The 15,178-nt window shown below is 36.9% G+C and overlaps 1 protein-coding gene across 1 annotated transcript in view; it reads left to right on the plus strand.

The window, feature by feature from the left end:
- The window catches only part of ARAP2 (ArfGAP with RhoGAP domain, ankyrin repeat and PH domain 2), a 626,699-nt gene that overhangs the window by 389,797 nt on the left and 221,724 nt on the right, over nucleotides 1–15,178 (plus strand). Inside the window, exon 20 of the mRNA XM_053704072.1 lies at nucleotides 3,953–4,116. Coding sequence (XP_053560047.1) covers nucleotides 3,953–4,116 — 164 coding nt within the window. The remainder of the gene's footprint in view (nucleotides 1–3,952; nucleotides 4,117–15,178) is intronic.

A 15,178-nucleotide genomic window follows, 5' to 3' on the forward strand; every position in this document is an offset into this window, starting at 1 on the left:
CTAAAAAAAATGCACAGACAGCAAAAAAGTACAGCTATGCAACTGCCAGTGATTTATAGCGATCACTGGCAAGCTAGGGGTTAATGGCTCTGAAAATTAAATTAAATTAACTAAATTAATTAACTAAATTAACTAGCAAAAAAGTACAGCTATGCTACTGCCAGTGATTTATAGCGACCACTGGCAAGCTAGGGGTTAATGGCTCTGAAAATTAAATTAAATTAACTAAATGTTTCTGAAAAGAGCCTTTGGGTTTTTAAAAAATTACAACAACAAAATTAACCCCTAAAAAAATGCACAGATAGCAAAAAAGTACAGCTATGCAACTGCCAGTGATTTATAGCGATCACTGGCAAGCTAGGGGTTAATGGCTCTGAAAATTAAATTAAATTAACTAAATGTTTCTGAATAGAGCCTTTGGGTTTTTAAAAAATTACAACAACAAAATTAACCCCTAAAAAAATGCACAGACAGCAAAAAAGTACAGCTATGCAACTGCCAGTGATTTATAGCGATCACTGGCAAGCTAGGGGTTAATGGCTCTGAAAATTAAATTAAATTAAATTAACTAAATGTTTCTGAAAAGAGCCTTTGGGTTTTTAAAAAATTACAACAACAAAATTAACCCCTAAAAAAATGCACAGACAGCAAAATGCAGCAAAAAAAAAGTGCACCTATGCTACTGCCAGTGATATATAGTGATCACTGGCAAGCTAGGGGTTAATGGCTCTGAAAATTAAATTAAATTAACTAAATGTTTCTGAAAAGAGCCTTTGGGTTTTTAAAAAATTACAACAACAAAATTAACCCCTAAAAAAATGCACAGACAGCAAAATGCAGCAAAAAAAAAGTGCACCTATGTTACTGCCAGTGATATATAGTGATCACTGGCAAGCTAGGGGTTAATGGCTCTGAAAAGAGCCTTTGGTTCTATATTTTTTAACAAATAAAAGAAATAAATCTCTCTCTCTGCTAAATACAGGTCTCTCTCTCTCTCCAACAAAATGGCAAGTGAGGAGAGGGAGGGAGATCCACACTGATCATAGTCAATATTTACAAATATTGACATGATCAGACAAATGGGGTATTTTATTATTATTTTTTTTTTTAGGGTGGGAGGCTCAGATTGGGTGACCCTAGCTTGCCCCTATGATGAGGCAGGCTAGGGACACCCCCAGAGGCCCCATGATGCACTGGGCATCGCCATCTTGGATGCCTAGTGAAGGGGGAGGGGGGGGGGCTATTTAGGGCTTTTTTTTTAATATACGTTTTTTTTTTTTTTTTTTTAATTATTACTTTTATTTTATAACTAACTAAGTGCCTCGACCCACCGAGGCACTTAGCACACAATCAGAGCATCGGAAGCGTGTCCGATCGCTTCCGATGCTCTGAAACACTGCCGGGCTCCACGTGGAGCGAAACCGGAAGTGATCACTCGTGGGGGAGTGATCAATCCGGTCCCGGCACTCGGGAACAGTATTGCAGGATGCCTAGACCTCAAGGCAAGCCTGCAATACTGTTAGAGCAGCTGGAAGCGATTCCGATCGCTTCCAGTGCTCTGTTAAACCGACGACGTATGCCATACGTCCTCGGTCGTTAAGTGCTTTTTTTTTGAGGACGTATGGCATACGTCGTCGGTCGTTAAGGGGTTAAACTAGAGACAAAAACAATATTAACAGGAATAGTAACATGCAATTTCGTGATTCAGATAGAGCATGAAATTTTAAGCAACTTTCTAATTTACTCCTATTATCAAATTTTATTCATTCTCTTGGTATCTTTGTTTGAAATGCAAGAATGTAAGTTTAGATGCCGGCCCTTTTTTGGTGAACAACCTGGGTTGTTCTTGCTGATTGGTGGATAAATTGATACACCAATAAAAAAAAGCTGTCCAGAGTACTGAACCAAAAAAAAAAAGCTTAGATGCCTTCTTTTCCAAATAAAGATAGCAAGAGAGCGGAGAAAAATTAATAATAGGAGTAAATTAGAAAGTTGCTTAAAATCGCATGCTCTATCTGAATCACGGAAAAAAAATGTGTTCAGTGTCCCTTTAAACCATGCAGCCCTTTGAGATGCTGCATTTCATAAACCCCCATTAATTCATTTGGAAAGCAGGGTGATTAAAAGAGCATAAAAGCCCCTACCCCAAAATGTTCTGCTTAATCATTTGACAGGTAATTAAATCAAAACAAAAGTTCTTACCTGCCAAAATGTTTACATCGTTTCAGTAACCACTGCTTTTTTTTTTTCTTCAAATAAAAAAACAACATACTGGACAATAAAATCCATCTATCAATTTTCAAAAATATTAGTGTAGTGGTTTTGCTGTAAGTTTGACTAATCATTTTCAGCACAAAGTACTCCAACTCCAAAAACATTCAATCAATTTTTTTTTTTTAAGTTCACTGGACCTTCAGTGCTAAATGCTGTTTTGAGGTGCTTAGAACATTGAAATGTGTGAACAAATTTATTTTAAATTTAGTAGGTTTTGTGGGCACCCTCAGTGACTGAAAATTATGTAAATATTGTAAATTTGAAGTAAATTGACACAAGATTATGGATTAAGTGTTCAAAGAAAATGCAACATTTCCCTTTCTGTTAAATATACATTAAATCCAATTTCATGATTCATATAGTGCATAAAGTTTTAAACATGTTTCCAATTTACTTCTATTATCTAATTTACTACATTCTTTTAGTATCCTTCCTTGAAAAGCATATCCAGATATGCTCAGAGCAGAAATGCACTGCTGGGAGCTAGCTGCTTATTGGTGGCTGTACATATATGCCTCTTGTTAATGGTTCTTTTGAAAATTCTTTTTTTTCCTCTCTTTAATGGAGAAAACCTATTTTATCAACTGTCCTGAAAATTTTCTTTGTTTTCGTGTTAGAATTATCTAAAAGATGGTATTTTAATACATATTACCACTGTTTGCTTGCTGAAAATTGAGTGTGGCCTACCAATATAGCTATGTGTCCTTATAATTAAAGGGCCATGATACCCACATGTTGAAACACTTGAAAGTGATGCAGCATAGCAGTATAAAGCTGACTAGAAAATATTACCTGAACATCTCTATGTATAAAAGAAAGTTATTTTACCTTAAAAGTTCCTCAGTAGCCACATCCCATTGTAAACAACTTCTAAGCAGCAAATCAGTATGCCTGTCCCGGGACAGCTAAGGGAGTGAGCTTTCGTCCACTCTCAACTTATTTCTCATCTTATTTTCCTTTTCAGTTTAAGGAAGTTTACTATGAAATCTCATAAGAGTTAAGTCAAATCTCATGAAATCACAGTAAAAGAGTTCATGACCTCAGCACTGTTGATACTGATTGGCTGCTGTTCATTTCTTAATTTTTTTATTATTTTTTTTTCACCTGCAGCTGGGCTGCAGCTGAGTATAACTTTTTACACAGAAATTACTCTGCTGAGCTGAGGAAGTCGTGCAGTAATATATCTTCTTTTTTTTTTACATAGAGATGCTCAGGTGATATTTTATTGTCAGATTTTTACAGTTATACTGCATCAGTTTGAAGTGATTTAGCAAATGAGTATTATGTCCCTTTAAGAACACATTAGTAAACAAATCATACTGTTGGATTTATTTTAGCCTACATTTCAGTAGCTTTTAATTCAACATGTTTAAATGTTGCCCTTTCCCCTTTGTAATCTTTATTTTTCTATTTATGGTTAAATTGTGTCAAGAACGTAATACTAATGTCACATTAATCTTTGCGAACATCTATTTGTAAAACTGAAAACAGATAAAGTATAATACTCAGATTCTATTCTATTTTTCTGGTTGTACAAAGACTCTGTAACACAATCTTGTCTACTACACAATATCAGCAACTACATTAAATTAAACCTGATTTTCCGCTGTATTTAACATTATGCCATCCTTAAGTCTATTATAAAATATATTTATTTGCCTTTTTTTTTAACTTTCAGAACATTATATATCCATGGACATACAATACCAGATTTCATGGTCTGGCATTCTGCAATTGAAAAAGCAGCAGGTACAGATGGTACCGCGCTACAAGATCAGCAGCTCAGCAAAAACGACATTCCTATTATGGTGAACAGCTGCATAGCATTTGTTACACAGTATGGTAGGTAATATTAAGTTTATTTTCGGCAGATTGTATTTGAATAATATTAGACATCCATAAACAATTTAAAGAGGTATATTTAAAATAGATGATAAATTGGAGAGTTGATACACACATACCTGCTCCTGATAATTAAATAACTTAATTTTTTTTATAGAAACTTCCTTATGAAACTATTTTTATTGATTTTATCTTTATCCAAATTTGTTTATATCTACTTTATTTAAGAAAATTACATTAAACCTAAATAAACTTCATACAATTCCATCTAATTATAGGCGCCCATTTTAAAACCTAGGTTTTGTTGCAGGAGAATTTGCTGCACATGCACAAACATTTCAGCACCGGAATGCATTGAAAGCGAAAAATCAACATGTCAGCACCCATGACTTGAGTGAGGTGTGGAAAAACCTCAATAATATGCTTATAAAATGTATTAAGGGCTAGATTACAATTGGAGAACTAAATTATCATATCGTAGTCTACATATATAAGCATATACATATACAGTATATTTTTTAAAATGCTGCAATCGCTGAGCGACTTACCCCCTTCGCTGCGCTTAGGTTCTGTGCCTTCTCTGTTGGAGCCTATGGAAGAGCGCTTTCATGAGCGTAATGCTTACTACATTAGCGTTTTGCTGGTATTACAAAGTGGAGCACTAATATCGCTTGCACGTAAGTGATTTTTAATGCTCCACTTGTAATCTAGTCCTTAGTGTCTAATGTCCCTTTAAACACTTTAGTCTAGGGATCACAAACTGGCAGCTGATGAATACATGCATCGCCCTGCACTAGTTTTTGCAGCCCCAGGAAAACACAAAAAAATGTGTGCCATAGTTTTTATGCCCCAAGATAAACTGGAGAAAATGTGCTTTGGGCCATTATGAATGGGTAAATAAGGTGGTCACATCTCAAAAGACCATCTGGAAAGGAGTACAGCAGATATAAGTGTACCCTACAACTTTACCTAAATCTTGTCCTATGGCTTTGGGAACTTTTATGAACTATTAATCTGTTTTTTTTGTGTTCCATAGACACAAATCATTTGCAACCTACAAAAGGGGTTTTAATCGCATCTTGGATTTGTGTAATAATTGTACTTTGTTCCATGCTCCCTAGAGAGGCCAGAAAACAAAATATGTATCCTAAGTCTTCAAAATGCTGCAAATTGGCTATAACAGCTGTTTGATCTGCAGCATCTACAGATTACAGCATTAGCTTTTTGGATTTCTATGATGTGTGGGACAAGCATAATTATTTATATCCCTTTAAAGGGACACAAAACCCAATTTTTGTATTTATGATTCAGATAGCGTATATCATTTTAAAACAACTTTTCAATGTATTTCTATTATAACATTTTCTTTGTTTTCTTGTTATTTTTTGTTGAAAAGCAGGAAAGCAAGCTCAGGAGTGTGCACATATCTGCAGTACTATGTGGAAGCAGTTTTGCAAGACTGTTATACATTAGCAAGAGCACTAGATGACAGCATTATTTCCTATCATGTAGTGCTCCTGACATGTGCATGCTACCTATCTAGATATCTATTCAATAAAGAATAACATGAAAACTAAGCAAATTTGATCAAAGGAGTAAATTGTAAACTTTTTTTGAAACATTTGTACATTCTGGGGCCGAATTATCAAGCTCCTAATGGAGCTTAATGCCCCTTGTTTCCGGCGAACCTTCAGGCTGGCTGGAAACAGAAGTTATGAAGCAGCGGTCTAAAGACTGTTGCTCCATAACTTGTCCGCCTGCTCTGAGGCGGCGGACATAAATCAACCTAATTGAATACGATCGGGTTGATTGACACCCCCCTGCTAGCGGCCGATTGGCCACAAATCTGCAGGGGCGGTATTGCACAAGCAGTTCTGGTGAACTGCTTGTGCAATGATAAATGCCGACAGCGTATGTTGTCGGCATTTATCGATGTGCAGCGGACATGATACCCTACATTGTATCATCCGCTCACACTTTGATAAATATGCCCCTCTGTCTGAATTATGAAAGACAAATATTGGGTTTCATGTCCCTATAAGGCTTCTAAAACATTGATCTGCTGTCCAATATGTTAACAAGTTGGCCTCTGCTTTATATAAAAGTCCATATTACTGTATGCTAACATTAAATAGATCAGTAATGTCAACATTATACTCATATTCAGATTGTGGGGGACAAGCACAGTTTTATGTCCTTTTAAATGGACATAAACCCCCCAATTTTTTCTTTCATAGTTCAGATAGAGATTGCAGTTTTAAACAACTTTACAAATGACTTATTTTGATCTAATTTTGATCTATTCTTTGTTGAAAAGCATAGCTATATAGGCCCAGGAGCAGCAATGCACTAGTGGGTTAAGCTAGTTGCTGATTGGTGGCTGCACGTATTTGGCTGTTGTCATCGGTTTAACTGATGTGTTAAGCTAGTTTACAGTAGTGCATTGTTGCTTTTTGAACAAAATTTACAGAGAGAATGAAGCAAATTTGAAAATAGAAGAAAATTAGAAAGTTTTTCAAAATTGTATGTTTTATCTGAATCATGAAAGAAAATTATTGGGTTACAGGTCCCTTTCAGGCTTCTAAAACATCGCTGGGCTATCCCATGTGTTAACAAGTTGGCCATTGCTTTAAATAAATACAAATATTTTTGTATGCTAATGTTGAAGGGATCAGTAATGTCATGATTAAGCTTTCATTATTTAGATAGAGCATGCAATTTTAAGTAACATTCCAATATTCTTTTAATATTTAATTAGTTTTCTTCTCTTAGTATCCTTTGTTGAAAACCATAACTATGTTCGTAAGTTACTTAAACTTGCAGACCTCTGGGACTAAGTGATAGAGTTCACAAATTGCTCTATGTTTAAAAGATTTGTAAATGAAATGTAATGTGACATATTTTATATCAATTCATTGAATTTTTGATTATTTGTATGTTTCTAGAAATTATATACTTTAAGTAGAATAATCTGAAACTGGACCTGATTCTGATTATATGGTTGATATTAACATAGTGATGAGACATTGTAACAAAAATATCAAATATGATAGCAGGAATATGACTGTAAAATAAATAAAACAGGAAATCTGTTGTTTTGGCTGGGGGGGGGGGGAGGGTTGCCACTCTTCAAAATAATGTACCCAGAAAATGCTGGTGATCACCTGCCCCAACTGAACACCAGCTCTCATTTTCCACACTTGTGATTTCCCTATTTTGAATGATGGGTCACAAGCCAATTTGCGTGTGACCCCATGCAAGCTCTTTTAAGAAGTGTGCGCTTATTTTCAATGTTCTGTGTCATACCTTTGTCATTAGTAGATTATATTAATTTTATATATTTTTAATGTGTTTACTGAATGGGGATGATGGCACCTATCCTCTAAAGACAGAATATAACACACGCACAATAATCCTCATTTGAAATTTAAGGTTATCACATCATTAAATGAGGGTCTTATGTTTTATTCTTTGTGTTCTTTAAAGTGGTATAACACCACCATATTTCAAGTTTATAATCATATGCCTGATAGTACTTAGGGTGTTCACCAGGGTAGCAGTAATCACCAGATTGACCCATAAGTGTATAGACCAATATCATGGAGGCTGTGAAATAGGTAATCTTCTTTTCAGATGAGATGACTTGTTTGCATTTAGCTGCCATATGATTGTCTCAATGACAAGTGTCCTAACAGATTGGCCTTATGCTGTCAGTTCTGGCAACTCTAAAGAGGCCTTACTACCCCAGCCATAGAGTTATATAATAAGAACCCTTATGTGAAAGAAGGAATCCTGTCATAAAAATTAGGGGATTTCATGCTGTTACAAATGTCAAGCGATCACCAACATAATAATGATCACCTGGCAGCAAATGTTACCCACAATTTGTTATTGATGCCAGTGCTCAAAGATACTTACTTGTTTCAAGGCTTGTTTAAATTAGTATGTATCGAAATAAATGGAATGGGGAAATTAAGCGAGTCAAAAAATAGATGATATTTCATGGAATTCTGTATATGATTATTTTTGGTGCAAATATTTTATAGTGTTTTTTGTTTTACTATACTAGGCGAGTTTGAACATGGGGGGGATTTCATACATTGTCAAAATGAGTGGTGAACCCTCTGGGAAATTATAACATTGTTTACTTTAAAATATATTAGCTAACATTTTTTGGGTTAAGTTTTATTCCCATTTTGTGCATTTCAAAATGGTGCATGGTAATATCATGTTTTTTTCCAGAATTCAATTAGTAATTTTTATTTAATTATATAGATATAAATTCATAAATGTTGGTGTTTGGGAAGGTGAATTTATACTAAATATGGAAGCCTAAAGTTCACATGACTACTATGCTAATGTTTAATAACACTTGCATGTAGTTTTGTAAATTGTACTTTTTGCCATATGTGATACTTTCTAAAATTGCTTTTATTGTTGAAAGATCAATGTATAAATTGTGTAGGGCTATAAATTGTGTAGGCAATGAAATGTATCTGTTGATGCCATAGGCATAACTAGAATACACTGGGCCCAGTACAAAGTCTGTGGCAGCCCCCACCCCCCTCATTTGGACAGCATTTCTTGCAAAGCACAACTAACACCCTAAACATTCCTTTTATAACAACAAAATTTCAAAAGGTATTGATGCACACATTAACATTTTCATTCTTATATTGTCACATTACAACCTATGAACATAACACACATAAAACACACACACACACATATACCCAATGCATACACATATATACACGCAAACACACATATACATATGCATACATAAGTATACATACATATGCACACATACAGTATCTCAAAAAGGTGAGTACACTCCTCAGATTTTTGTAAATATTTTATTATATCTTTTCAGTGTGACAACACTAAAGAAATGACACTTTGCTACAATGTGAAGTAGAGAGTGTACATTCTATTCTAGCTTCTGTTCTATCTCATGGAGTGCTGTTCTCTCTCTTTTGATTTTTATGCATATTGCTCTTGGGTCACCCTAATTGAGAATTGCCTGGTAGTGATGTTGCGAACAATTTGGGTTCGCGAACAGCGATACGCGAACTTCCTCCCCAAAAGTTTGCGAACCGGCAAACCGGGTGAACCCCTATTGACTTCAATAGGCAGGCGAATTTTAAAACCCACAGGGACTCTTTCTGGCCGCAATAGTGATGGAAAAGTTGTTTCAAGGGGACTAACACCGTGGACTGTGGCATGCCGGAGGGGGATCCATGGCAAAACTCCCATGTGATAAATTACATAGTTGATTCAGAGTCTGGTTTTAAGCCATAAAGGCATAAATAACCTAACATTCCTAAATTGTTTGGAATAACGTGTTTTAAAACATCAGGTATGATGCTGTATCGAGTCAGGTAGTGTCACCCCAGTGTCACTGCCCTTGGCAAGGCAGGCCCTGAAACCGCACACGAGTGAAGGAAACTGACTGCTATTTTTTAACACAGTCAAAAAAGTGTTTTTTTTTTTTAAATCTACACTACTATTACACCAGATATGAGTTGCACTGGGGTGACACTGTGCCCTGACAGGCAGGCCCTGAAACGCACATGTGTGAAGGAAACTGACTGCTATTATTTAACACAGTCAAAAAAGTGTTGTTTTTTTAAATCTATACTACTGTTTACACCAGATATGATTTGCACTGGGGTGACACTGTGCCCTGGCAGGCAGGCCCTGAAACGCACACGTGTGTGAAGGAAACTGATGCTATTATTTAACACAGTCAAAAAAGTGTTTTTTTTTTTAAATCTACACTACTGTTACACCAGATATGATTTGCACTGGGATGACACTGTTCCCTGGCAGGCAGGCCCTGAAACGCACACGTGTGAAGGAAACTGACTGCTATTATTTAACACAGTCAAAAAAGTGTTGTTTTTTTTTTAATCTACACTACTGTTACACCAGATATGAGTTGCACTGGGGTGACACTGTGCCCTGGCAGGCAGGCACTGAAACGCACACGTGTGAAGGAAACTGACTGCTATTATTTAACACAGTCAAAAAAGTGTTTTTTTTTTTTTAAATCTACACTACTGTTACACCAGATATGAGTTGCACTGGGGTGACACTGTGCCCTGGCAGGCAGGCACTGAAACGCACACGTGTGAAGGAAACTAACTGCTATTATTTAACACAGTCAAATAAGTGTTGTTTTTTTTAAATCTACACTACTGTTACACCAGATATTAGTTGCACTGGGGTGACACTGTGCCCTGGCAGGCAGGCCCTGAAACGCACACGTGTGAAGGAAAATGACTGCTATTATTTAACACAGTCAAAAAATTGCTGTTTTTTTTAAAATCTATTCAATATGTACAAAGGTCCCTCACAAACAGCTCAAGGTAACGATAAATTTCCCAAGTCACTAAAGATGTACATGTAGCATTATTAACACTCACCCGCTGCTGGCCTTTCCTGTGGTTAGGGCAATCTGTGACAGCGGATCGTCACCATGATACTGTCAGTCCTCGGAACAGCCTGGGTCCCCGCGTCAACCGCCTCCTCTCAACCACTTAGGCCTCCGACCTCTTCAGGGTGAGCGTTGCGTAGCGGCACCAGTCATCCACGCTACCCGGCTAAACACTTCCGGGTAGTGACGGTAAGCTGAGGCTTAGTGGAAAACGATAAGCAACAAAATAGAACAAAGTCCCACAAGCCTTCTAAGCGTATATAGCTTTATTTGAAAAAGATATTTGGAGAAAGTATAAAAATAATAAAAGAAAAAAGACATCAATCCAGGACAGAAAAAACACAAGTCCTACGCGTTTCGGCAACACATTGGCCTTAGTCATGACACTAATACTTAGTGAAAAAAAACACCCTTTAAATACACCTGAGTGCACAGGTGTAGTATACTGGATGGGCCAATGGAAACAAAATCTTCAAAGTGACGTAATGGATAGGGGCAATACTGACTATGGGAACAGGATAAATGGAAGAAAAAACATAACTCGTAAAAAATGTATTACATATAATCCACAAATTATAATTAGAAGACTAGGGGGCACTGAATTTTTAGCTAGATTGTGATAATGTAATATTACAAACTTTCAGGTGGGAAGCAGCAAAATATAAAAGGCTTATCTTTGCAAATATGAAAAAGCATAAAGAAACCTCTCACAATAATAAAGTATTCTAATCACCAATAATAGTGAATAAAATAAGTTAATCGCATAGCTCCACTATGAAAGGTTCTTGTATATCAAATTCAAACGCAATTCATATATGACTCATTCCTAATTAGGAGCCTGATAAATATAGTCAATATTTAAAGTGTCAAAGTTAGATAGTGCTAATACTTGTATGCTGCAATTATACCAACAGACCTAACTATGGTGATTAAGTATATTTAGCACACTAGATACCAATGAGTAGGATCAGATACATATTCATTATCAGCTAGTTTCCCCACTAGTCCTGAAAAAAAACATTAATATGGAGTGGATATGGGCATGCTCATCTATTTGTATATATATATTTATAAGAGAAAAGTCCCATAACCTAATAATACAGTGGAATATATCTCATTTTAATTATTTATGGTGGCACCAGAAGTTAATGATGTCACCAGCAATGTTAAATCTATTAGGTCTTCTGATGTTCAATTTGAAAATCCAGAAGGCCTCCTTGTAGAGTAGGTTTGGCTGAGCGATCGCCCCCCTCTTATAGAGGGACGAATGTAATCTATTACTTGCCATTTGAATGTTGTGGACCACTTTGCCATGGACAAAGAAAAAGAGTCTAGCCAGGTCCGAGCATTCAGAGCCATTCTCAATGTTATTTAAGTGTTCCCTAATCCTGCTTCTTGCCTCCCCTGGAGGTACATCCTATGTATTGTTTATTACATTGTGTACAAATCCACCATATAAATGACATAGGTCGAACGGCAGTTGGTATATTGAATTAAGGTCATAAACCCTTTGAGTCACTGCTGACTGAAATTATTTGTAGAGTCTTGTATGGCCACAGGCTATACAATTACTATAGTGACATCTGTAATGCCCCTTAACCTCCAACCAACTGCTTCTGGGTAAAGATGATTGACGTATTAGGACTAGGGGATAGGGTGTTACCCAGTGTACATACCCTCCTTGAAACAAAATTGCAGCCTTCTGAAGTAATATCTCTGAAACTGTCTTCAGCCGCAAGGAATTGGAAGGTGCTTTTTCACTATGTTACATATGGCACTAAATTGTGCACTATATGAGAGTCACAAAAAGTGGCTTAGAAGCATCAAATTTTTCTCATTGTCATTTGTGTAACCATGTTCAATAAGTAATTGCTTTCTAACCAAACGAATTGACCTCAAGAAGTGCTCGGCTCACTGTTTTCTTGTGATAGCCTCTATCCAATAAATTCTTCATCATGATCTGTCTCTCTCTCCTCTCAAAATCCTCAATATCCGTACAGTTACGCTTAAATGCGAATAAACTGGCCCTTTGCTACCTCCAAAGCCCATATGTCTTGGATGATTGCTTCTTCCATGTAGAATAGCATTAGTAGCAATGGGCTTACGGTATAGGGTAGTTTTAATAACCCTTGCATCCTTATCCCCTATCAAGAGGAGATCCAAGTAAGGTATACTGGTGTTATCACTTGCATGTGTATATTGAAGATTTACATCATTGGTGTTGAGATATTCCACAAATTGTACTGATCTATCATGACCCCCCCCGCCCAAATGAACAGAGGTCATCGATATAATCTTTTGTACATTGTAATGTCAGCCTTAAATGGGTTTCTATCTGCAAAGACGTGGCACGCCTCCCACCAACCCATAAATAGGTTCGCGTATGCAGGGGCAAACTTGGCCCCCATCGCCGTGCCACACCTTTGCAGATAGAATTTGCCGTAAACTGGAAAAAATTATGGATAACAGGAACTCAAGTGTCTGTAACAGAAACAACTTGAGACTTTCACCATAATTACTGAAATTATCCAGCATATATGACACGGCTTCGAGACCACTGGCATGGGGAATGGCTGAATATAGGGCCCCACAAACATCCACTGTTAACCAGTGTGATCTCTCATCCCAAGTCCCTTGCTGTAGACAATTAGTAAGTGCTTTGGTGTCTTTGATGTATGTGGACAATTTGAACACAATGGGTTGGTGTAAAGATTCCACCCAAGTAGATATGTTCTCAAAAATTGAACCAATTCCTGCCACAATTGGCCTTCCCTTCAACCTCCTCCAAGGATTTATGTACCTTGGGGGGAGGGTGATGGAAAATTGGAATAATAGGATTTGAGACAAATAAAAAATCCGCTGTGTTTCTGATCCAAAATGCCATTCTCTATACCATCATCAAATTAATGACACCAATTCTCTCCTAAATTCATCAGTGGGATTACCCCTCAAAACCTGATACACCTCTGTATCCCCCAGCTGTCTGTTTGCTTCTGTTAAGTAAGCTGTCTTATCCTGACCACAACACACCCGCCCTTATCCGCCTGTTTAATGATAATGTAAGGGTTACTGTGCCTTTAATTCGTTCTTTCTTCTGATTGGGTACTTCCCCTTTAAATAGTTTAGAACAACTAAGCATCATTGCTTAGTTATTTCTAATCCGTTCCTTTGAACACCTGAGTACCAAGCCTCATTCTCATACCTGCAAGGTGAAACTTTCACGCTGCTCGAGTAAGCTGCACCATTCTCAGCTCTCCTTCCCAGACAGGATTCCTTCCAGTCATCCTCCATCTAACAACTATAAGTATACTGACCTGGCAAGCTTTAACTTAACTTTATTATTTCTTCAGCAAGTGTTTACCCGTTTTTTTCGTTATTATTATTCTTTTCTGCAAGTTGAACTACAGCTCCCAGAATTCCACCGGACTGAAAACCGGGAAGCTTCCTGTTTACACTACTCACATCTCAGCTCAGCACTAAACCGCATTGCTGACAGGCAAAAGGGAGAACTCTCTATGGGATAAGGTAGTAAATGTGACTAATCTCTGGAAGTACCATACTTAGCTGGGAATAACATTCCATATTCTTATTTTGCTATTTCGTAGTTTTAATAATCTTGTCTCTGCCTTCTAATTATACAATTGTGGTTATCGAAGTTACCTCTGCAATATTGAACTCCTCAAAAGTTATCAAATACTTGCATTTCCTCTTGCCTCTCAATTCTGATAGTAGACCTTTTTTCCTGCTACATAATAATTTTGCTGCACATTCGTATTTAACTCTTTATGAAACCATATAAGGTTGGGTTTTATTTCACAATCATTCTAGATAAATTCACTGCTGGATCAGATTGCCTACAGTTATTGGGTATTCATTACCAGCAGGTGAGACATACATAGTTATAATTCATCCTTAACTTGCTTTCGTTATATATTGCCTTACATAATATTACAAACAGTATCTGTAATTGTGTTCCTTTATTGGATAAACCTTACAGATAATATCATCTCGACTCTTGAGAGACTCAAGAGCTAAAACCTGGGCATTAGTAAGATTAGGGCGGGGGTGTTTGCAGTCAGCAGAGAGTTTGATAAGATCCTCCTCCACCCTGTGGTGGAAGGCTTCTAGAAAAGGGCCTCTCTCCCCTAGTGGGGTAAAAGATAGACTTGGTTTGAAACCCCCATGCGTGATTTTTAAAAAAGATTCATCAACTGTTGCTTCTTGGCCTAAAGTATGGAGTTGTAAGATAGTCACAAGTTTCACTAAAATCAACCAGTGTCATAAATTTTAGGGAGATCTAGAATTATATTCGGGACACTGGTGTCGGGAAAGTCCCCTGATTGCTCTTTATTCCAAAAAATATTTTTTCAAAGTTAAGTCACGAACCAATTTGTTTAAATCCACTATTGTATCAAATAGGTTAAAACTTATTAGTGGGAATGAAACCATAAGCCCAAACCCAGTACTTCACACTCTGCTTAACTACATTTAGATTACATACTTGTTCCTGCCCCCTCTCTGTATCTTCCTGACCCTTCCTCTTTGTCCTCTTCCTCCTCTTCCTCCCCCCTCTCCTGGAGCTGGGTCCCTGTGGAAAAACCTGCTGATCATTTCTTATTATTG

Source organism: Bombina bombina, chromosome 2 (assembly GCF_027579735.1).
Source record: "Bombina bombina isolate aBomBom1 chromosome 2, aBomBom1.pri, whole genome shotgun sequence".
Lineage (NCBI taxonomy): Eukaryota > Metazoa > Chordata > Amphibia > Anura > Bombinatoridae > Bombina > Bombina bombina.